General features: G+C 37.9%; 1 protein-coding gene across 1 annotated transcript in view; it reads left to right on the forward strand.

Moving 5' to 3' along the window:
• TDRD5 (tudor domain containing 5) overlaps positions 1–23,717 on the forward strand; it is a 150,672-nt gene that overhangs the window by 44,143 nt on the left and 82,812 nt on the right. Inside the window, 1 exon segment of the mRNA XM_042780521.1 lies at positions 2,679–2,735. Coding sequence (XP_042636455.1) covers positions 2,679–2,735 — 57 coding nt within the window.

The raw sequence follows: 23,717 nt of genomic DNA on the forward strand, positions 1-23,717 counted from the left end.
ACGTGGATGAACTTGGAGGACATTATGCTGAGTGAAATAAGTCAATCACAAAAGGACAAATATTGTATTAGTCCGTTATTGTGAAAGTCAAGGAAAGGTTTATCTATGGAAGGAAATTTTCTTTGTTGGTTACCAGAGGTGGGAGGGGAGGGAAGGGACCACTGTTAGATAGATAGAGAGAAGTATTGATTTGGGTGAGGAGAAGGGCAATGTACCAAATGTGAGTGGTCAGCTTGGTGGCATTGAGGAAGAGAAAGACAGAGAGAGTTATATGGGAGGTACAGACAACAAAGATGAACCCTTTTGCACATACAGTACTGCATTGTCAGTGAATGGAAACATGGGTATATGGGTGGATAGATGAGTGGACAGACTGAACTAGTAGGTGTATCTATGAGGCAGGGAGTATACCTAAGAACATGTATAGGGTTGGCAGACAATGGTCCTATAAGTTTATGTGTGTGATCAGAATTCCCAAGTGTATAGTAGAGCTGACAAGGGGCAAGGTTCTAGTTACTTCTTGGTCACAGCCAGCTACCCAGAGGGACCTAGTAGTTGAACCTGTGGGCTCAGGACCATAGTCGCAAGTGACATCAAGCTCAATTGGCATAACATACTACTCAAAACATTGTTCCATCTCCTACTTTGGCAAGTAGTGACTGGGATCTTAAAGCTTGCAAGCAGCCATCTAGATGTAGCGATGGGTCTCTCCTCATCCAGAGCAAAGAAGAATGAAGAAAACCAAAGATGCATGGAAACAGTTAGTCCTGGTGACTGCTATACCATGCGATCCACAGCCTATATGACTATGAGACCAGAAGAAATAGATGGTGCCCAGCTACCACTGTCAACCACTCAGCGGGGGATCTATATAGGAGATGCTGGATAGAGAGGGAAAACAATGTGGAACAAAACTCAAAATCATTTGGGAAAAAAAGGGGGAGCCAGGTTTGCTGGTCTGATAGAGCCTGGTGGAACCACTAGACTATGGCCCCTAGCTGCCCTTCAGGTCTGGAATTGAACTCACACCTGTGGCTTCCAGCCAAACAAAAGACAGGCATAGGAGTTGAACATGTACCTGAGGTAGATACACTCCTTGGAGAGAATAATCATGGTAGAAAGAAGGGCTGCTTATGCATAGGGAGACAGCTGGGGGCAGGAGTGCATGGAGGGATGAACACAGGGAAGAGGTAGCTATCGGGAGGAAGTGGAAGGGGAGCTGTTGCATTGTGGTAAATTGTGGTCAATGTCATGAGACAAAGTATATGTGAACTGCTGTATGGAAAGTGAATTCACTCTGTAAATTTTCACCCAAATCACAATTAAAAAAGAACAGGTTATAAAAGAGCATGTTTAACATTATCCTTTCATATGAAATTATGGTAATGTGAGTGTGTCTACGTATAAAGAGACATGTTTTCTGAAATGCAGCAATGATTATTTCCAGGTCATGGAGTTTTAGGATAAATTTTACTTTGTATTTTTCTGAATCTTTAAATGTAATTTTATATAAACTGTTCAATATGTGTAAAAACCTAGGAAAACACAATTTTTTTATAGTTTATTTTGGATAAAGCAAGTATACTTCCAATAATTCATTCAAATATCATTGGATAAATGTTCAAAATAAAATATGAGAATATTTGTTACAGTCTTTATAATGATAGAAAATAGAAAGTAGCAATCAATAGAGGATTGAAAAATAAATTTAGGTATATTGAATATTTTGAAAAATATGTAGCCAGTTAATAAGTTGACACATATTTACTGACATGGAAAATGTCTGTTGTGTTAAAAAACTGGTTATAAAATAATGATATTGTACTAGTAAATATAAGTATTTTTATGTGCATATGCTTATCTATAAGGAGCTCTGGTGGTGTAATGGGTGAGGCGTTTGGCTGCTAACCAGAAGGTTGGTGGTTCAAAACCCACCAGCTGCTTTGCCAGACGAACTTGAGACAATCTACTTCCATAAAGATTTACAGCCTTAGAAACCCAATGGGAGTTGCTATGAATCAGAATCTACTTGATGGCAGTGAGTTTGTTTTTTTTTTAAATAGTTATCTATGGGTATTTTTCTCATTGCTTATCTCTATTTCCCAACATTACTATAGTGTCCATTGTATTTCTTTGTAACATTTAAAATGCTTATAACTGTGTTGTAGACTATTTATTTTATATGTTGTTGTTGGTATGTGCCATCGAGTCAGACCCGACTTACAGCGACTCCTCCTTGGGTTTCCAAGGCAGTATCACTACGAAGTAGATTGCCCAACCTTCCTTCCGAGGAGTGGCTGGTGGGTTTGAACCACCAGTCTTCTGGTTAGCAGTCAAGTGCCTTAGGCACTGTGCTACCAGAGCTTCTATTTTATATGTAGGCAGAGCTAAAAAAAAAAGTGTAGGAAGTTTTGGAGAATTGTGGCATTGCCAGTATTTTACAATTACAGTAATCCAGATTTTTCAATTCTGGAAATGTTGAAAATTGCTCCTTTTGTTAATTGTTGTTATAACCTTTTCAAAACCTGAAAACTTTAGGAAAAAACATGATAATTCATTTGATATAATAATGTTTATTTTTTGCCCTTGTAACTATTTAAGCTTATAATGTGTGTATGTTGATATTTTGTTACTTAGTATTCCTATTGTGTATATTGTATTTATTTTCTATTTATTAGGTTGTATCCAGGTTTCCAGAAGGTTTGCTTATTTCTAAACTGCTTGGAGAGTTTGAGGTGAGTGTATTTTTTTCCACCAAGCATAGTTTCATGAGTTATGTTTCGAGTGATACAAATTTTATTGCTACTCCATTGATCCTTGAAGTCAATGACTTAACACTTAAACATCTTACTTAGCATTTCAGTTTTTTTCTTTATTCTAATATTAAAATCTATGATCTAAAAGTTAAGAATTACAGTCCTTAACAAATAATTAAGCAATAGGAAGGGTATTTTAAACAATTATTCTCATAATGTCATTAGAATAATATTTATTTTTAAAGTCTGACAGTACCACAAATCAGTGGGGATGTGAAGAAGCAATACCTCATATACTGCTTGTGGAATGAAACTATTTAGAGAGCATTTTGGCAGTGTTAGATATCAAGTGAAGTTGAAGGCATGCATCCCCAGTGATCCAGCAGCTCCACCTGTACATGTACACGCTAGATAAACTAGCATGTGTGTACATGCAGACATATATAAGAACGTTCATTGTAGCATAGTAAAGACCTGGGGAAAAAATATTCATCAGTAGGAGAATGGATAAATAAAGATTAACATAAATAGCCAAACTATTTATGTATGTAGTAGATAAAATAAATGAACTAGATCTGCTCTTCGTCTGAAACCATAAGATTGAAAAAATCAAGTTGCAGCAGGATAATTCAAATAATGCCCTATATCTAATTTAAAAAATAATAGTAAACTTACATGTATGTTAACCTCATGCCAGGCTCTATGCTGAGTACCTTTCACGGTAATAATTTGATTTTCATAACAGACCTAGACACAGAGAAGTAAATTGCCTAATGGTCAGTGTCTTAGCCTGGGTTCTCTAGAGGAGCAAAGCCAGTGAAGATACATATGTATGTATGTATGTGTGTGTGTGTGTGTGTGTATCTTTATATGAGAGAGTTTTATTTCAAGGAAGTAGCTCAAGCAGTTTTGGAGGGTGGCAAGTCCCAAATCTGTGGGTCAGGCAACAGGCTGAAGGCTTCTCCTAATTCACATGGTTGCAGGGGCTGATGATTCCAAAATTGGCAGGTCAGATAGCAGGCTACTGGTTCACAGGGCTACAGGATCTAGAAAATGCCAAAACCTATGGCTCAGACAAAGGCTACTGGCTCATGTTCAAAGACCTGGAGGTCAGAGGATAATAAGTCAGATGTAGAACTGAGGGACAGCTAGGTTTGCAAGAATATCCATATATATTGGATATAGGCCAAATTCTCAAGGAAACTGACTGGATTTTAACTAATTTGTGGTTCAACTGTTCTGCTGCTCATATTAAATCACAAAATGAAGGATGATTACATTATATTACATCCAGGGATGGAGATTATACATGGGCTCAGCAACATGGACTTCTACTGGAGACACAACACTGATTCCACTGAAGTGGAACTTGAGAATGCCACCTAGCCACTTTGGGTTCCTCATGTTTCTGTATCCATAGGCAAAAAAGGAACATACCATATTGACTGGTGGGATTGATCGTCATTACCAAGATTGACATTACATAATAGAGGTAAAGAAGAATATGTCTGAAAGACAGGAGATCCCTTAGGGTATTTCTTGGTACTACCAGGCCCCACGATTAGAAGTTTGTCCACGTGCCTCTTCCTCATACTTCCTTGTCACCAATTTTCTTTAATTTATTTTTAATTAATTAATTAATTAATTTTTTCCAGTGTTCCTTCCCCTCTCTTCCCACTCCTGGTAAGCAACAAAGAAAGTTTCCTTCCATATAGAAACCTTTCATTTTTACAATAATGAACTAATATTTCATTAAGTCAATCACATAAGCACTAATATTAAAATATTTGTGCTTATGTGATTGACTTAATTCACTCCGCATAATGTCCTCCACGTTCATCCACGTTATGCATTATTTTGTAGACTCTACATTATCCTTTAGTGTTGCATAGTATTCCATTGTGTGTATGTACCATAGTTTGCTTATCCATTCTTCTGTTGATGGGCACCTAGGTTGTTTCCATCTCTTTGCTATTGTAAATAGTGATGTGATAAAGATGAGTATGCATCTATCTGTTATTGTCCTGGATCTCATTTCTTTACGATATATACCTAGTAATGGGATTGCTGGATAAAATGGTATTTCTAATTCCACCTTTTTTTTTTTTTTAAGGAATTGCCATATTGCTTTCCACATTGGTTGTATCATTTTACAGTCCCACCAGTAGTGTATGAGCATCCCAATCTCTCCATGTCCTTGTTATTTTCTGTCTTGTTGATCTTTGCTGTTAGTCCTGGGGCAAGATGGCATCTCATTGTTGTTCTGATTTGCATCTCTCTAATGGCTAATGAGGGAGCTCTGGTAGCATAGTGGCTAAGACACTTGCCTGCTAACCAGACGGCTGGCGGTTCAAACCCACCAGCCACTCCTCAGAAGGAAGGTTGGGCAATCCTACTTCCGTAGTGATACTGCCTCGGAAACCCAAGGAGGGGTAGCTATGAGTCGGGGCCGACTCGACGGCACATAACAACAACAACAACAACAATGGCTAATGACCCTGAAATTTTTTTCATGTGTTTGTTGGCTGCCTGAATATCCTCTTTGGTGAAGTGTTTATTTATGTCTTCTGCCCATTTTTTAATTGGATTGTATTTTTGTTTTTGAGATGTTAAGAGTTTTCTATAAATTTTAGAGATAAGGCCCTTGTCAGATATGTCACTGTCAAATATTTCCAGTCTGTAGGTTCTCTTTTTACTCTTTTGGAGAAATCTTTTGAAGCATGTAAAAATTTCATTTTTAGAAGGTCTCATTCATCTAATTTCTCTTCTGCTGTTTGTGCATTTTGGGTTATGCTTGACAATCTATTTGTACCATAAATTAGGGTTCCTAAATTTGCCCTTACTTTTTTCTTGAGAAACTTTATAGTTTTAGGTTTCACATATAAGTCTTTGATCCATCTGGAGTTAGTTTTTGTGTGTGGTGTGAGGTACAGATCTTGTTTCATTTTTCTGCAAATGGATATCCAGTTTTGCCAGCTCTATTTGTTAAAGAGATTATCTCTTCCCCATTTAATGGATTTCAGCCCTTTGTCAAAAATCAGCTGACCATATGTTGATGGGTCTATTTCTAGGTGCTCAATTCCATTCCACTGGTCTGTGTTTCTGTCATTGTACCAATACCAGGCTATTTTGACAACTGTGGCTGTATAGTAGGACTTGAGATCCAGGACTGTGAGACCTCCTACTTTGTTCTTCTTCTTCAATAGTGCTTTGCTTATCCAAGGTCTCTTTCCTTTCCATATAAAATTAGTGATAGGTTTTTGCATATCCTTAAAGAAAGTTGATGGGATCTGGATTGTGATTGCATTGAATGTATAGATTGCTTTGGGTAGTATTGACATTTTCACAATGTTCAATCTTCCTATCCATGAGCATGGCATGTTCTTCCGTTTTTGTAGATCTCTTACAGTTTGTTGAAGTAGTGTTTTGTAGTTTTCTTTGTACAGCTCTTTTGTGTCCCTGGTAAGATTTATTCCAAAGTTTTTTGTTTTGTTTTGTTTTTTGTAGGTATTATAAATGGTATTAATTTTCTTATTTCCTTTTCAGCAGTCTCTTTCTGGTGTAGAGGAATCCAACTAATTTTTGTATGTTGATCTTGTATCACACCACTATCTAAATCTCTCAATTAGTTCCAGTAAATTTTTGCTGAGTCTCTTGAGTTTTCTACATATAGGAACATATTATCAGCAAGTTGGGATAGTTTGACTTCATCCTTACTCATTTGGATGCCTTTGATTTCCCTTCTTGCCTTATTGCCCTGGCTAGGACTTCCAATACAGTGTTGAATAGAAGTGGTGATAGAGGGCATCCTTGTCTGGCTCCTCTTCACAAGGGGAATGGTTTCAGTCTCTCTCCATTGAGAATAATGGTGGCTGTTGGTTTTGCATATATGCCCTTTATTATGTTGAGGAATGTCTCTTCTATTTCTGTTTTGCTGAGAGTTTTATTTATCAGGAATGGGTGTTGGATTTTATCAAATGCCTTTTCTGCGTCTGTTGATACGATAATATGCTTCTTCTCCTTTGTTTTATTTATGTGGTGTATTATGTTGATTGTTTTTCGAATGTTGAACCATCCTTGCATACCTAATATGAACCCCAGTTGGTCATGATGTATTATTTTTTTTGTTGTGTTGTTGGAATGTATGGCTAGGATTTTGTTCAAGATTTTTGCATCTATATTCATGAGGGAAATTGTTCTGGAGTTTTTCTTTTCAGTCATGTTTTTGCCTGGTTTTGGTATCAAAGTTATGCTTGCTTCATAAAATGAATTTGGGAGGATTCCATCCTTTTCTCTGTTCTGGAATAGTTTGAGTAGTATTAATGTCAGTTCTTTGCTGAATGTTTGGTAGAATTCTCCAGTGAAATCTTCTGGGCCAGAGCTATTTTTTGTTGTAATTTTTTTTTTTTTTTTTTATGATCTGTTCAATTTCTTCTTTTGTTATGGGTCTGTTCAACTTTTCCACCTCAGTCTGTTAGTTTAGGTAAGTACTGTGTTTCTAGAAATTTGTACATTTCTAGATTTTCAGATTTGTTGGAGTACAGTTTTTCATAGTGACCTGATATTACCCTTTTTATTTCAGTTGGTTCTGTTGTGATGTCACCCATTTTATTTCTTATTTGTGTTATTTGTATTCTCTCCCTCTTTTCCTTTGTTAAATTTGCCAGTGGTTTGTGAATTCTGTAGTCTTTTCAAAGAACCAACATCTAGTTTTGATGTTTTTTTCTATTGTCTTTCTGTTTATTTCTGCTTGAAGCTTTATTATTTCCTTTCTTCTGATGATTGTAGGCTTTTTTGCTGCTTTTTTACTAATTGTTTGAGATGTTGGTTTAAAGTGTTGATTTTGACACTTTTTCTTTTTGGATGTGTGCATTTGTTGCTATAAATTGGCCTCTGATCACTGCTTTTGCTGTGTCCCAAAGATTTTCATATGTTGGATTTTCATTCTCATTTGATTCAAGGCATTTTTAAATCCATTTTTTTTTAATTTCTTCTGTTACTCTGTCATTTTTAAGGAGGGCATTATTCAGTTTCCATATGTTTGCTATTTTTCTGTTGATCTTCCTATTGTTGATTACTCATTTTATAGCATTGTGATCTGAAAAGATGCTTTGCACTATTTCAATGTTTTTAAATTTATTGAGGCTTGCTTTGTGGACTGACATGTGATCTATCCTGGACAATGATCCATGTGCACTGGAAAAGAATGTACATTGTGTCGTTGTTGGGTGAAGTGCTCTGTAGATGTCCATAAGATCAAGTTGGTGGATTGTATAGTTTAGTTCTTCTGCATCTTTGTTGAGTTTCTTTCCAGTTGTTCTATCTTTCATTGAAAATAGTGTATTAAAGTCTCACTGTGACTGTGGAGTCATCTATTTTCCTTTGCAATTCTGTCAAAGTCTGATGTATTTTGGGGGTCTTTCATCAGGTGCATAGATATTTATTATGGTTATGTCCTCTTGTTTACTTGATCCTTTAATCATTATATAATGTCCTTTCTGGTCTCTTATGGTGATTTTTGTCTTAAAGTCAGTTTCATCAGAAATTAATATTTCCACTCCTTCTCTTTTTTGATAGGCATTTGCTTGATGTGTCTTTTTTCAGTCTCTGATTATTTTGTCTGTTTTTCTTTGTCTCTAAGGTGTGTCTTTTGTAAACAGCATGTTGATGGGTTATTTTTTTTTATCCAGTTTGTAACTCTCTGTCACTTGATTGGTGTATTTAATCCATTGACATTCAGTGTAATTATTGACAAGAATGAATTTTTTACTGTCGTTTTGTTATGTGTTTTTTCATGGTGTTGGTGATTTCTTTGTTACATGTTATTTTCTGTTGCTGAGCTCATTTTGTTTATGAATTGTGTTATCATTCTCTTCATTGCTGTTCTTTTACTTTTTGCTAAATATTTGTTGTTGTCCTTTTTTTTAAAAATTTGATGTGAAGGTTTATCACTTTTCTTTGAGGTTACCCTACAATTTGTAATTTTATTCCCCAGTTTAGAACAGTCCATTCTGTCTTGCAACTCTCTTGACTTCCTCACCATTTAGAAGTTAACTACACAGTTTTTTTTCACTTTTTGGTTTGTAATTGCCTTCATTCGCCAGTTGATATATCTGGTTCCCTGTTTACAATCTTGTAAGGTTATTTTACCTTGGATACTTCCATAACTGGCTTGGTTTCTGGGTTATGTCATCATGTGTGTAAATGGTCAGTTGTTGTTTGCTATTGTTGGTTCCCTGTCCAAAAGAGTCCCTTTAGCATCTCATGTAAGGTTGATCTGGTTTTAACAAATTCCCTTAACTTCTGCTTCTCTGGAAATGTCCTGATTTCACCATCATATTTGAGGGACAATTTTGCTGAGTATATAATTCTTGGGAGCTCTGGTAGCGTAGTGCCTAAGGCATTTGACTGCTAACCAGAAGGCTGGTGGTTCAAACCCACCAGCCACTCCTCAGAAGGAAGGTTGGGCAATCTAATTCTGTAGTGATACCACCTTGGAAATCCAAGGAGGCGTCACTATGACTTAGATCCAACTCAACGGTAGTGAGTTGTTTTTTTTTTTTATGTACTTCTTGGTTGGAATTATTTTTTCTTTCAGAGTTTTACATATAACATCCCATTGCCTTCTCACCTGCATGGTTTCTGCCAAGAAATCAGAGCTTAGTGTTATTGGTTGCCCCTTGTAGGTAACTTTTCGTTTTTCCTGAGCTGCTTTCAGAATTCTTTCTGAGTCTTTCTTTGGTTTGGTGGGTGTGATGATGATATGCCTTGGTGATTTTCTTTTTGAGTCTATCCTGTTTGGGGTTCATTGGACTTCTTGAATGGATATATTCTCATCTTTCATTATATCAGAGAAATTCTCTTCCAACACATCTTCGACGATATTCTCTGTCATTTTATTTGTGTCATCCTGTCTGGAATTCCTATTACACGTAGGTTGTTCCTTTGATGGTATCCCACCTGAGCCTTAGGCTTTCTTCATTTTGTTTTGATATTTTTTCTGATTGATCCCTTTCCAAAGACATGTTCAGGTATTTGTCTTCAGTCTCAGTAATTCTGTCTTCTGTTGATTCTATTCTACTCCTTTGCCCATTCAGTGTGTTACTATTTCTGAAAATTCGGTATTAATCTTCTGGATGTCTTAGCTGTAGATTTTGTATCATTTCCAATTTTTCATTTATTTTTGTCATTTTGTTCTTGTATTGTTTTGTGCAAGTGTTCTAGGTTTTTGTCTTTGTTTTCTTCAATTTTGTCAGTGTTTTTCTTGATCTGTCTCTCAGTCTGTTGAAGGTACCCAAGTATAATTCTTTTGAAATCTTTATCAGGGAGTTCCAATGCTGCTGCTTCTTCAGGTATGTATTCTGGGTCTGTATCCTGGTCCCTTGTTTCTACTGCTTTATCTTGCTGCTTTGTGTGAACTGTGATGGTCTGTTGCCTCTAAGACATTGTGACGTTTTTGTATTTATGTTTAATTGGTGATTGTATGTTGGAGTGATTCACCTAAGATTTTCATTTTCTTTGTTTTGTTTGGATGTATCTGAGTAAGCAGGGTACAATGCTCCTCTGTTTGCTCTTTGGTAGCATGTATGCACTCACCACATGTCCCCTGGTGAGTGTGATAGAGAATGAGAGTGGATGCACAGAGCTCTTTTAGGTATTTGTGAAGGGCAGTTAAGGGTGATTCAGGCTCATATGGGCTGTCATGTATCATTGGCCAGTTAGTGCAGAAGCAAGTGGTGGCCCTTATTCAGCAGGTGGGGCTGCAGGAGGTGTGGGTATGGTTGGGTCATACAGGCATGGTTGTGGTTTCTCACTCAGTTAGACAAAAACAGCAATCAAAAACACCACCAAAAAAAGTAAAAACAAGGACAAAAAACACATACCACATAAACACACAGGAACTGTTCTGGTTACCTACTGCTGCTCTGACAGGAGTATACCACAAATGGATGACTTGAACAATCAGGAGTTTATTCTCTTACAGTTCAGGAGGTAGAAGTCTGGGTTCAAAGTGCCAGGCTCTAGGGGCTGGGTGAAAGCTGCTCAACCTTGGGCTTTAGCTCTGCCTCTTGCTCCCAGCTCGCCGAAGCTAGAGGCATCTCTTCATTCAGGCAGCTGCTGGCTGCTGAGGCTAATGAGTCCAAGGTCGACAAATAAAATGACACAGTCCCGATGTTACCAAACCACATGGCAGGCCATTGATTCAAGTCCATTGGAAGTCCCAAGGTTGGAAGTCCCAAGCGTGTGATAAGCTGGGGACCATTCCCAAATCTGTTTCTTATATATGGGAAGCAGACTACATACCCAAAGCAGGTCTTCAGCTGTTCCAGTAGATTCAACCGTGGAGTTAATTACCAGTCTCACCATGGAGAGTAACTACATTCAGCTGCCCAGCCATTCAACCAGGCCCAGCCAAGTTGTCACACAAACATAACCACCACAGGAACAATCACCATAAACATGGTTCTTTTTTTTGTTTTCTTTGTTCTTTTTTTTTTTTTTAAATGGGAAAGAGAAAAAAAGGAAAGTCAATAAATAAGATGGAATATTTAAAGAAATACTTTAAAAATGCAAAAGAAATATTAATAGAAGAAGAAAAAAAACCACAATATTTGTGGAGGGGGAGTAAGGAAAAAGAACTAGAGTAAGAATAATGAGGGGAAAAAATGGGAAAAATGCAAAAAGAGAAAAACAAGGGATGAGAAGAACCATGTTGTTGTTGTTGTTATGTGCTGTTGAGTCAGACCTGATTCATAGCGACCCCTCCTTGGGTTTCTGAGGCAGTATCACTATGGAAGTAGATTGCCCAACCTTCCTTCCAAGAAATGGCTGGTGGGTTTGAACTGCCATAGGAAAAAATGGGAATCAGGAGAAAGGAAGAGGAAATAAAGCCCAAAACTTGAATCCTGGAAGGGGAAAAGAAAGAATAAAAATAAAAAGGAAGAAAAAAAAATTGAAAATAAACAAGCAAAAAAGAAAACAAACAAAACAAAAATCTGGTTAGGCTCTGTCAGAGCACCCAGATAGGGATGGAATTCCTGCTGGCCCTGAAGGTTGGTGGAGGTGAGGGATGGGTGTACCCCCGTTCACCTGGAGGCTGTGGGATATAAGACTAACAAGGAGAATATCATATATCTCCATAGTCAGCCTCTAGTATGTCTGTGCTGTCCTTGGCAAGCAGAGCTTGATCTTAGGTCCCTGGAATATGAAGGAGAATACTGTTGCTTGAAATAGACAAGTGGCTGCCACTTTTAAACATTCAAAATGATTGCACCCTCTGGCCAGCCAGAATTCCACAGCTCAGTTTGTCTCCTTCTTTGCTGTTTCCCTTTTTAGTCATCATCCACCAGTGCAGTAGTTCCTGCAGCCCTTGGTGAGCAGAACCTATTTATAGATTAATTCTCAGGTCCTAACACCACTTAGAAATATTCAAACTGTCGGTATTGTCAGGATAGCTGACGGTCTGCAGCTCCGTTTGTCACCTTATTCACTGTTTTCATGCAGGTTCTTCTACTGCTTGATGTTTAATTCACTTCTGTATCCTTCCTTTCAAAACTTAAGGCTCCAAGATTATCTTCTGTATAAGGCTCCAAGCTTATCTTCTGTATCTGTATCAATTGGTTTCTTTTTTCTTTGTTGAAGAGGGTCTGTGTAGCTTGTCTTCCTATTCTGCCATCTTTCTGGAAGTCTCCCTTGTCACTAATTTTCCAATCCTCATACAGCCAAACCATTGGTCATTCCTCATGAATTAATATTCAGTTGCATATCTGGCAATCTCTCCTTCCAAGGAAAATGAACAATCAGGTACATGGCTTAAAGTTCTCTACAGTGGGAGGATTCTCCTCCACTACTGTCCTTCATGGAGGTCTCCAAAAGGGGCTATAGTCCATATCATGCAGAACGTCACCACCACAGAAAGAATCACCAAACTGATGTCCATATCCTGCAGAACCATCTGTAAACCAGGCATGACTTTTCTCTTTTTCAGTCAACTGATCATAAGAAACTCCTCATAAGTCCATAGGTGCTGACTGGGAGAGGGAAGTTATTTTGACAGGAGTGGAGACCATGGTTTGGGCTACTTCCTTGTGTAACTTACATGTGCCTTGAGGTCCTGCTTGAGCTTGACCTCATATATACTACTTCCATTTAACAATGGAGTGCTGCTGTGCATGCCCAACTTTAAGACTCTGTGGGTTAGACCATACCCAGTCCATGATGGGTAGCTCAGATTGCATGGTGACTTGGTAGCCCATGGTTAAACATTTAATCTTTACTAAAGCCCAATAAAAAGCAAAAAGTTGTTTGTCAAAAGGAGAGTGGTTATCTGCAGACAACTATGACAAAATCCTAAGGGTCTGTGCTGTGATTCACAGTAAGAGCCTGCCAAAGACTCCAAACAGCATCTCTGTCTGCCAGTAACATTTCAAGTACCATTGGATTAGCCAGATCATATAGCCCAAATGTCAGAGCATCTTGCACAGCAGCCTGAATCTGTCAGAGCCTTCTCTTGTTCTGGGCCCCACTCAGAACTAGCACCTTTTCAAGTCACTTGGTAAATAGCTCAGAGTAGCACATGCAAATGAGGGATATGTTGTGTCCAAAATCCAAAGAAACCCACCAGGTATTGTGCCTCCTTTTTAGTTATGGGAAGGGCCAGATGCCACAACATATCCTTTACTTTCAAAGGAATAGCTTGACATGCCCCACACTACTGTATTCCTAGAAATTTCACTGAGAGAGAAGGCACCTGAATTTTTGTTGGGTTAATTTCCCACCCTCTAGTATGCAAATATCTTTCCAGTAAGTCTACAGTTAGTGATAGTTCCTCCTTACTAGATTCAATCAACATATTATCATGACTAGTGTGACATCTTGTAGAAGGAAAGGCAATCAAGCTCCCTGTGTACTAAGTTATGACATAGGGTTGGAGAGTTTATATAACTCTGAGATACGACCGTGCACGTGGATTGATGGCCTTGCCAGCTGAAGGTACACTGCTTCTAGTGAGCCTTTGAAACAGGTATGGAGAAAAAGGCATTATTAGCCAGATCAATAGCTACATACTAGGTACTAAGAGATGTATTAATTTGCTCAAGCAGTGAAACCATATCTGGAACAGCAGCTGCAGTTGGATTCATCACCTGGTTAAATTGACAATAACCCACTGTCATTCTTCAAGATCCATCTATTTTTTTGCACAGGCTAAATAGGCAATTTAAATGGGGATGTGGTGGTAATCACCACCCCGCATTCTTCAAGTCCTTGATATTGGGACTAATTTCTGCAGTCTATCCATGAATGCGGTACTGCTTTTGGTTTACTGTTTTCCTAGGTAGGAGTAATTCTAATGGCTTCCATTTGGCCTTTCTTAACGTAATAGCCCTTATGCCACAGGGATCCAGTATGAAAATTCTGCCAGTATTTCTATTCCAATTATGCATTCTGGAATTAGGGAAATCACTATAGGATCAGTTCAGGGACCCACTGTGAGATACAATCATTAATAACCTGATCTCCATATGCCTCCATTCTGACCAGTGGGCCACAGTGATGTTTTGGGTCTCCTGGAATTGGTGTAAGAGCAGAGTCTGTGTCCAGTGTGTACATTGTCCAAAAAGTTTATTTCTTTTTCCCCTGTGAATAATCATGCTTATAGAAGGTCATGGATCCCTTTGGGGAAGGTGGGAGAAAGATTAACAGTATAAAATTTTGGTGGCATAGTGAGGTCCTTCCTCAAGGGGACTCAGGGGACCCTTTCATTCAAGGTATTCTGGGTCTATAAACTGGCTCACGTCTGAGAATTGAGGTGCCAAAATACTCTATTCTAGTGATTCAAGTTAGACTGCCATTCACTTGACCTAGAATTCTTCTGCTTGTGCAGATCAAGTTAATATTGAGTAGAGTTCCCATCTATTTCACCCCTAGAAACATTATAGTTCCATATGAGTTAGACTATTCTGATTACTGCTTTGACTGTGCTGTCTTTTACAGTAATCATGCCCACCTTGTTTTCTGTGCATTAGGTGCCACCAGTTGGCCCCTGCCAACATGAGGTTCAATCAACCTTTTGTACTTAGATGTCTTAATTATATTAGGGCAATTCTCACTATTAAATCAGACTTAAATAGTAATCACAGCAGTGTTTAAGGATGCTGGGGCGCCTTTACAAAATTTTTCCTCACTGTTGTGGTAAAAGATGTGTCCTCTGGGTACTCCACGAGTGGGTCTGTGGATCCAACCTGATAAATCCATTCCACCATGCCGTTTCTTTAAGCCTTTAGGTACTTCTATGGTATACCAAGGCAGGTCTGGCATTTCAGTTGGTTTAGTGTTGGCCACAAATTAATTCATGCTTTACTGAACCAGCCAAATAAGCTATTAGACTTTTTTCTAATCTCTTGAGCTGAAAATTGAACATAGAATCTGTGCTTAGTGGACCCATATCAATACACTCAGACTGATCAAACTTTATGCTCCTTGTACCATTATCCTATAGCCTTAATAGCTATTTCCACACATACTCCCCAAGGTTCTGTTTCTGCATATTAGAAAAATCAAGCAGTTTTTTTGGACTGTAGTATACCTCCTCCTGGGTCATACTTTGTACTTTGCCTTTTGGGGCTTGCTAAGACTTAAGTCTAGTTATAGGTCTGGCAGCAAAAATGAGTGGTTTGGTGGGTCCTGGGGACAGTCAGCAATGTCTTGTAAGGCATATGCCTTAGCTGATGTCCCAGGCAATATCTCAGACATAGATTCTTCAGGCACAGCTGGACGAATCTCAGATTGGGGTGGAAGGGATACTTGTTTTACTGGGGAGGGTAGCTTCGCCAAAAAAAGGTGGAGTAACCTCTTCAGATGAGAGTAAGAAGTCTGGTTCTGTTGGCAAAAATGATTCAACAGAATTTAGAGGCTTAGTGTCCCCAGCTTCCTACTCATCTGCCCATATGTTCCCATCCCAAGTTTCAGGATCTCGTTTCTTCTCAATCAATGCCTTCTCTTTAAGTCCAAACCTCATTTGAAGTTGGGAATTCAGTTAGTGTTGTAATTCAGCCACTCTTATGATAAGACTCTGGGTTTGTTTGTTTGTTTTTTACATTATCAGCTCTGTTACTATAATAAATAAGGCTTCTTTAAAGAGCACAAGTGGCAATTTTCAGGTCTTTTATGCAGTGCTTGAACTGTGACTTTGAAGTCCTGAATTCATCTCTCTCTTTCACCACTTTGTCTACCAACATCACGACTAATCAACCAGCTTTCCCATACTTCTCAGTTTAACAGAAATGATGAATGTTATCAAGTACATAATCACCTAGAGCCTTGTTTCTCACAAATATTTGATCCAATGGTGCTGATATTTTACATATTTCTACTGCTACCTCACGTCATTGATTAGCAGTGCCTGCTTCCCAACTAGAATTAGAGTTATCAGTATATTTAGGTTTAGCCAGACTTGAGAACCAATTCAGAAAACTCGCCCTTAAGATTTTGTTCTTCTAAGATATTCTCAGTGCTGAATATCTTAGGCTAGATTCTCTAGAAGAGCAAAACCAGTGAAGCATATGTGTGTGTGTGTGCGTGTGTGTGCGTATACATATACATATATATATATATATATATATATATATATATATATATATATGTATGGAAACCCAAAAGCCAACTGCCATTGAGTCAATTGTAACTCACAGCAACCCTGTAAAACAGGATAGAACTGCCTCATATGGTTTCTAAGTCTGTAAATCTTTATGGATGTAGACTGCCTCATCTTTCTCCCTTGGAGCAGCTGGTGGTTTCAAACCACTGACCCTATTTGGTTAGTTCAGTGCCTTAACCACTGTGCCACCAGAGCTCCTATGAATATATATAGAGATATTTATTTCAAGGAAATGCCTCATGCAGTTGTGGAGACTGGCAAGTCCCAAATCTATGTAGTAGACATCAAGCTGGAGGCTTCTTCTGACTCATGTGGTTGCAGGGGCTGATGAACCCAAAATTGCCAAGTCAGATGACAGGCTGCTAGCTCACATCCCAAGAACCAGAAGTCAGAGTTGACAAGTTGGATGCAGGATGGAGAGAGAGATTAAGCTTTGCCACTGGATGTAGACTGTACCCTCAGGTAAACAGATTAGTTTTCAGTTGATTGGCTATTTAATTAATTGGCTGCTCACATCAGATCACAAAATGGAGGATGATTACATTATATTAAATTACAGAATAACAATCAGTCCAATGTCTGCCAGATTACTGAGAATCATACTTAGCCATGTTGATACATAATACTATCCATCACACTCAGACAGCCAGTAATGAATGGGTGGAGGCATGATTTGAACCCAGTCTGCCTTCAGAATTCTCTACTACTGTGTTATGAAAGTACGTACAATAAAACCTGAGGAAACTGTGTTAAGGCAGAAACCTGCCAGAGAAGGAAATTCAGATATTTTCTACTGAAATAAGTGATGGAAAAGTGGTAAGGCTGCACCCTGTCAAAGGCAGAAAACTTGCAAGACTCCAAAACACAAGGCTGTCCCATCAAGTTCCACCTCTCACAGCTTTCATGTTTCATGTTGTATATGTGCAAGTACGAATATATATTGTGAGATAGAGTAGAATAATTGTTAAAATACATTACCTCCTTGTGCTATTTTTACAGATAACATGCAAAATAGGAATAATACCTACTTTGTAGAATTTTTGTGAGTTATACATGACAAAGATAATACATGGAAGACTAAGGTGTGCCTAATGCAAACTCTGGTATTTTCAGTAGCCTTGTATGCATGTGAAAGCTAGACAATGAATAAGAAAGAATACAGAAGAACTGATGCATTTGAATTGTGGTATTTGCAAAGAAAATTGAACATACCACTGACTGCTAGGAGAGCCAACAAATCTGTTGGTTTATCCAAATAAAGTTTACTTTATCCAAATAAAGTACAGCCAGAAGGCTCCTTAGAAGAGAAGATGGCCATGTTGTCAGAAGGGACCAATCCCTGGAGAAGGATTTCATGCTTGGTCAGAGGAAAAGGGAAGACCCCCAACAAGATGAATTGACACAGTGGCTGCAACTATGGGATCAAGCATGGCTGCAATTTTGAGGATGGTGCAGGACCTGACAATGTTTTGTTCTGTTGTATATACAATTGCTATGAGTCGGCACTGACTACAGAACCCAACAGCAACAATAACATACATCACTTAAAATAAAGCACTTAGAACAGTGTCTGATACATAGTAATTGTGCCTGGAAACAACAACAAAAAATACAGAATAACCAATATGTATTCACTAGAAAATATAACAGGCCATTTTGAGAACAGCAGTTGTAACCAGATGGCATTTTGATATCTAATAGCAGAGAGTACATATTAAGACTTGAAGAAACTGGAGCACTGTAGCTCCTATGAATTCTTGACTGACCATCCAGAGCTCCCTTCCAAACAGAGTCACACACTAAGGAGAAATTAAGCATAATAGGGACAATAGAAATAATGAAAAGGTTCTATATAAAGTTAAGAGAAAGAAAAACAGGAAATCTCAATAATAAGTTACTCACTCAAAAAAACAAACTCACTGCAGTCGAGTCAGTTTGACTCATTTTGAATATATGAAAACAATAGGAGGAACTCTGAAGCAGAAAAAATATTTTTAAAGTAGTCACATATTTTTTAATCAAGGAAACTTAGTTCATAAAACGAGTAACAAAAGATGATCAGGGTTAAATCCCATACATAGTTTAAAAAAAAAAAAAAAAGAAAGAAGAAGCAGATATCTACAGACAATGAAAGCATGACAGAAATGCATGTCCCCAATAAGTGATACTATATGTGAAAGAACAACATGAATCTGAAATAGAAGAATCTAGAAGTGAGATGATAGTACTGAGGAATGAATTAGAAATGAAAAATATATGGAATTTCAGAAATTGAGACTAAACTACAAGGACCATAAGAGGAAAAAAAAAAACCCATAACCCATAATATCTCAACAGATATAGTAGGTAAGAAGGAGGAATATTTTAAAAATCAAAAAGAAAGAAAGGGGGCACTGTGAGTCAAAGGGTAAAGACTCTCCCTGTAGGGCTTTTGAAGTCTAGTGATAGGCTCGGCTATGCATATAAAATTATTAAGGTGGTATTGTTTTTAAGTAGTGTATAGTGGAAGAATCATACAGATAGCTGATACAAACTCTGGACAAAGTATGGGGGGAAAAAAAAACTACTACCTGGAGGTACTAGAAATTAAAGCAGGGAGAAATTGGAGAGGAGTTAGCAACTAGAGGACGGAATGACACTGGAGTGAGTTTCCTGTTCTTGTAGGCCTCAATTTTGGCATAAAGGCAGGCGCCATCTAATGTTGGGCATTTGGAACTTGGATAGAAACCAGTCGTTTCACAGACTCAAAGAACCTGAGGATTGAGTTTAGGGCTACCACAGCAGCTGAGAATTGAGGGGACAAATTTTAGAGTAGAGAAAGTTACACCAGACTCTGAACATGACTCTGTCCATATCTCTGGCTGACCCTTGTACTACACATGCTTGGGGCAGACTCAAAGCAGCCCAGCTAAGGCTAAAAGACCTGAAGGGATTTCAGCTGCTGCCTACCACGAGGGAGACAGATTTTGAATTTAAGTTCATCCAAATTAACTCCTTGCTAAAAAAAAGGGGGTTGGGGAAGCAATATTTTCAAAGAAGCATAAAAGATGCTTCTATAACATATGTACCATGAAGTCCAGGATACAAACCAAAATTACTAGATATACTATGAAATAAGAAAATGTAACCATTAATGAAGAGAAAAACCATCAATGTTAGCAAACAGGGGTTTTAAAGGAACTCATAACTATGTTAAAGGACAAAAAGGAAAGAATAGTGAACAAACAGATTGGATATCTAAGTTGAGGGGGGAACAAAACTAAAAGTGCAAGGACTTCCTAGACCTGAAAATGAGAAATCTGAAATGAAAAATTCACTGCAAAGTCAGCAACAGATTGGAGGTGGCAGAAAAAGCAGCAGTGAACTTAAAGACAGGTCAATAGAAATTATTGCATTTGAAGAACAGAGAGAAAAATAAAAATTAAGAGCTTGAGAGATCTATGAGATATAGAAAGTGATCTACCACCTGTCTAATTGGAGTCCAAGAAGGAAAAGAGAGAATTAAGCTGAAAAAAAAAAATTGAAGTAGTAATAGCTCTAGTAGTAGCTCTGGTGCCATAGTGCCTAAGGCATTTGACTGCTAACAGGAAGGCTGGAGGTTCAAAGCCACCAGCCACTCCTCAGAAGGCAGTTTGGGCAATCTACTTCTGTAGTGATACCACCTCAGAAGCACAAGGAAGGGCTGCTATGAGTCAGATCTGACTCAATGGCAGTGAGTTTTTAGTTTGGAATGGCTGATTATTTCTCAAATTTCATGAAAGAAATGTTGTTGTTTTTGTTACGTGCTGTCAAGGCGGACCCGAATCATAGTGTCCCCTCCTTGAGTTTCCGAGGCAGTATCACTACGGAAGTAGATTGCCCAACCTTCCTTCCAAGGAGTGGCTGGTAGGTTTGAACTGCCAACCTTCTGGTTAGCAGTCAAGTGCCTTAGGCACTATGCTACCAGAGTTCCTGTGAAAGAAAGAAATCGGTTTACAGATTTAAGAAGCTCAGAAAATTCCAAATGGAAATAATATGAAGAAAACTGTATATAGGCATGTTATAGTGAAAACCAGTGATAACTGGAAAATCATAAAAAGCAGCCAAAGAAAAATGATACATTGTATACAAGGAAACAATCACACAAATGATGGCTGATTTCTCATCAAGATGACTGAATGATTTTAAAGTGCTCAAAGAAAAAACAGATAACCCAGTTTTCTGTATCTAGTGACTACATAATCTTTCAAGAATGAAGGTAAAATAAAGGTAATCAAAAATGGAGAGTTAATTGTAAGCAGACTTGCATTGCAGGAAATGCTGAAGAACACTCTTTAGGCTGAAGGAAATGATACCAGATGGAAACTTGAGTCTTCAGGAAAGATTGAAGAGCAAGGGAAATGTTAAATAGTGGGTTGGTATAAAAGACTGCTTCTTTTTTTATCAATGAAAATATGACTGTTTAAAAGCAAAAATTATAGCATTGTATAGTTAAGTTTATAACTTAGATAGAGTACAGTTTTAATTATGAATGGGTACTGAATTTTGTAAATCTTTTTTCTACATCTGTGAAAATGATCATGCTCTTTTTAAAGGAAAGCATAGTATAATAAATAAGGCAGTAAATGAAACTGTTGGGTTGTTTGTTGTTGTTGTTGTTATGTGCCATCGAGTTGGACCCAACTCACAGCGACCCCTCCTTAGGTTTACAAGGTAGTATTACTACAGAAGTAGCTTGCCCCATTTTCCTTCCGAGGAGTGGCTGGTGGGTTTGAACTGCCAGCCTTCTGGTTAGCAGTCAAGTGCCTTAGGCACTACACTACCAGAACTCCTAAAAAGAGATGGCCCAGCTACCTGGCGGGGAGCAGCCAGTGAGTTTGAACTGCCAGCCTTGGATGTGGCAGCTGACTGCCCGAGGCCCTGAGCCCATCCCCTAGGCTGTAACATGACTGTTGTTAGGTTGTAAGGTTCTTATATTTTATGTGAAGTGGTGAAGACTGTGAAAAGTTAAGGGTATATATTATAATATCTAGAACAGTCATAAATGTGTACTTACCTACTAACAAAGCTTTAAAATAAATTATCTAAAAATGGAGAGAATTAAATGTGTAATTAGTTAATTTAACACCTCCTTTTCAGTGACTGAGAGAATAGTCAAAAAATAAAAATAAGGACTTAGAAAAGCTAAAGAATACTCTCTCCTGTCTTGAGCTATCTGACATTTATAGAACACTATGGGAGCTCTGGTAGCATAGTGGCTAAGGCACTTGACTGCTAACCAGAAGGCTGGCGGTTCAAACCCACCAGCCACTCCCCGGAAGGAAGGTTGGGCAATCCTACTTCCGTAGTGATACTGCCTCAGAAACCCAAGGAGGGGTCGCTATGAGTCAGGGCTGACTCGACGGCACATAACAACAACATACCCAGCAACTGCAGACACATTGTATTCAAGTACCCAAGGAACATCTGTCAAAGTAAACCATGTATTTGGCCATAAATAAGTTTCAATAAATTTCAAAATACTGAAATCTTACAAAATATGATCTCTAAGATAGAATTAAATTTGCCAGTCTCTAACAATAGAATACTTAAAAATTAACCCTCCAAATATTTGAAAATTAAACAATATTTTTCCAAAATGTATTGGTCAGAGAAGAAATCACAAAGGATTAGAAAATATTTCTAGCTTAATTATAATGAAATAACATATCAAAATGTGTGAGATGTTAGCACTATAGCTAAAACATTGTTCAGAGGGGAATTTATAGCTTTAAATGCTCATATTAGAAAAGAAAAAAAGTATAAGATTATAATTAATCTAAGGTTCTACCTGAAGAAACTGGAAAGAGTAAAGTAAACTTCAGGGTAAGTAGGAGGAAGGAAATGGTAAAAAATAAGAAGAGAAATCAATAAAATAGATGAGAATCAAGAGAAAATAAACCAAATGTTGACTCTTTGGAAGCTCAACAAAATTCATAAAACTACAAGCTAGTCACATTAAGAGGAGAGGACATAAATTACTGATATCAGAAGAGAGGTTATATCATTATACATCCTGGAGATACTAAAAGGAGAAAAAACAACAGGAACAACTTTATGTCCATTATTTGAAAAACTATATGAAATGAACAAATTTCTTAAGAGACACAGATTACCAAACTGAGGCAATCTGAAGTAGGATATCTGAATATCCTTATCAGTATCAAAGAAATAAAATTTGTTATTTAATTAACGACAACAATATCAACAAAAAAAAAAAAAACTGTTCCACAAAGAAGGGAGAAAAAACTCCACAGATTATTTCACTGGTAAATTCTATCACTCATTTAAGGAAGAAATAATACAATTATACACAAATTCTTTCAGAAAACAGGAAAGGAGAGAATACTTTCCAGTCAACTTGACATAAATATTACAAAAATAATTAGATCATATCTCTCATAACATAGAAATGAAAACTATTACAAAGTATTAGTAAGTTGAATTTAGTAATATCTAAATAAGATAGGAAGTAGCCCTAGTGATGCAGTGCTAATAGCATTCAACTGCTAACCAACAGGCTGTTGGTTCAAACCCACCAGGCACTCTGCAGAAGAAAGATGGGCAGTTTGCTTCTGTGAAGGTTAACTGCCTTGGGAATCCTATAGGCAGTGCTGCTTTGACCTGTAGGGTCACTATGAGTCAACAGCAATAGGTTTGGGTGTTTTTTCTTTTTCTTTTTTTTTTTTTAAGCAAGAATGGTTTATTCTAAGAATACAAGGTTGATGTAACAGTTGAAGAGGAATTAGTGTAATTTAACCATAGAAGAAAGAGCATGATCATTTTAACAGATGTAGGAAAAGGATTTACAAAATTCAGTACCCATGCATAATTAAAACTGTCAGATATTAAATATAGAAGAAAACTTCCTCAATCTAAAGCACATCTGTGAAAAAACTATACCTGACATTATACTTAATGGCAAAGCACTGAACTTTCCTCCTCAAATCAGAAACATGTCCAATGTCACCCTGAGCCAGTCTTACAGAAACATGTGCAGCTAACCGAGAGGTGGATAGAGAAACTAGTGATGAAAGAGTAGTTGTTGTTGTTGTTAAGTGCCGTCGAGTCGTTTCCGACTCATAACGACCCCATGCACAGGAGAACGAAACACTGCCCGATCCCACTCCAGCCCCACAATCCCTGCTATACTTGAGCCCATTATTGCAGCCACCGTATCAATCCATTTCGTTGAAGGCCTCCCCCTCCTTCGTCGATCCTCCACCCTACCAAGCATGACATCCTTCTCCAGGGAATGGTCCCTTCTTACAACATGACCAAAATAG

The sequence above is a fragment of the Orycteropus afer genome, unplaced genomic scaffold (genome assembly GCF_000298275.1).
Source record: "Orycteropus afer afer isolate SDZICR_OR568_19922 unplaced genomic scaffold, OryAfe1.0 scaffold00043, whole genome shotgun sequence".
NCBI lineage: Eukaryota > Metazoa > Chordata > Mammalia > Tubulidentata > Orycteropodidae > Orycteropus > Orycteropus afer.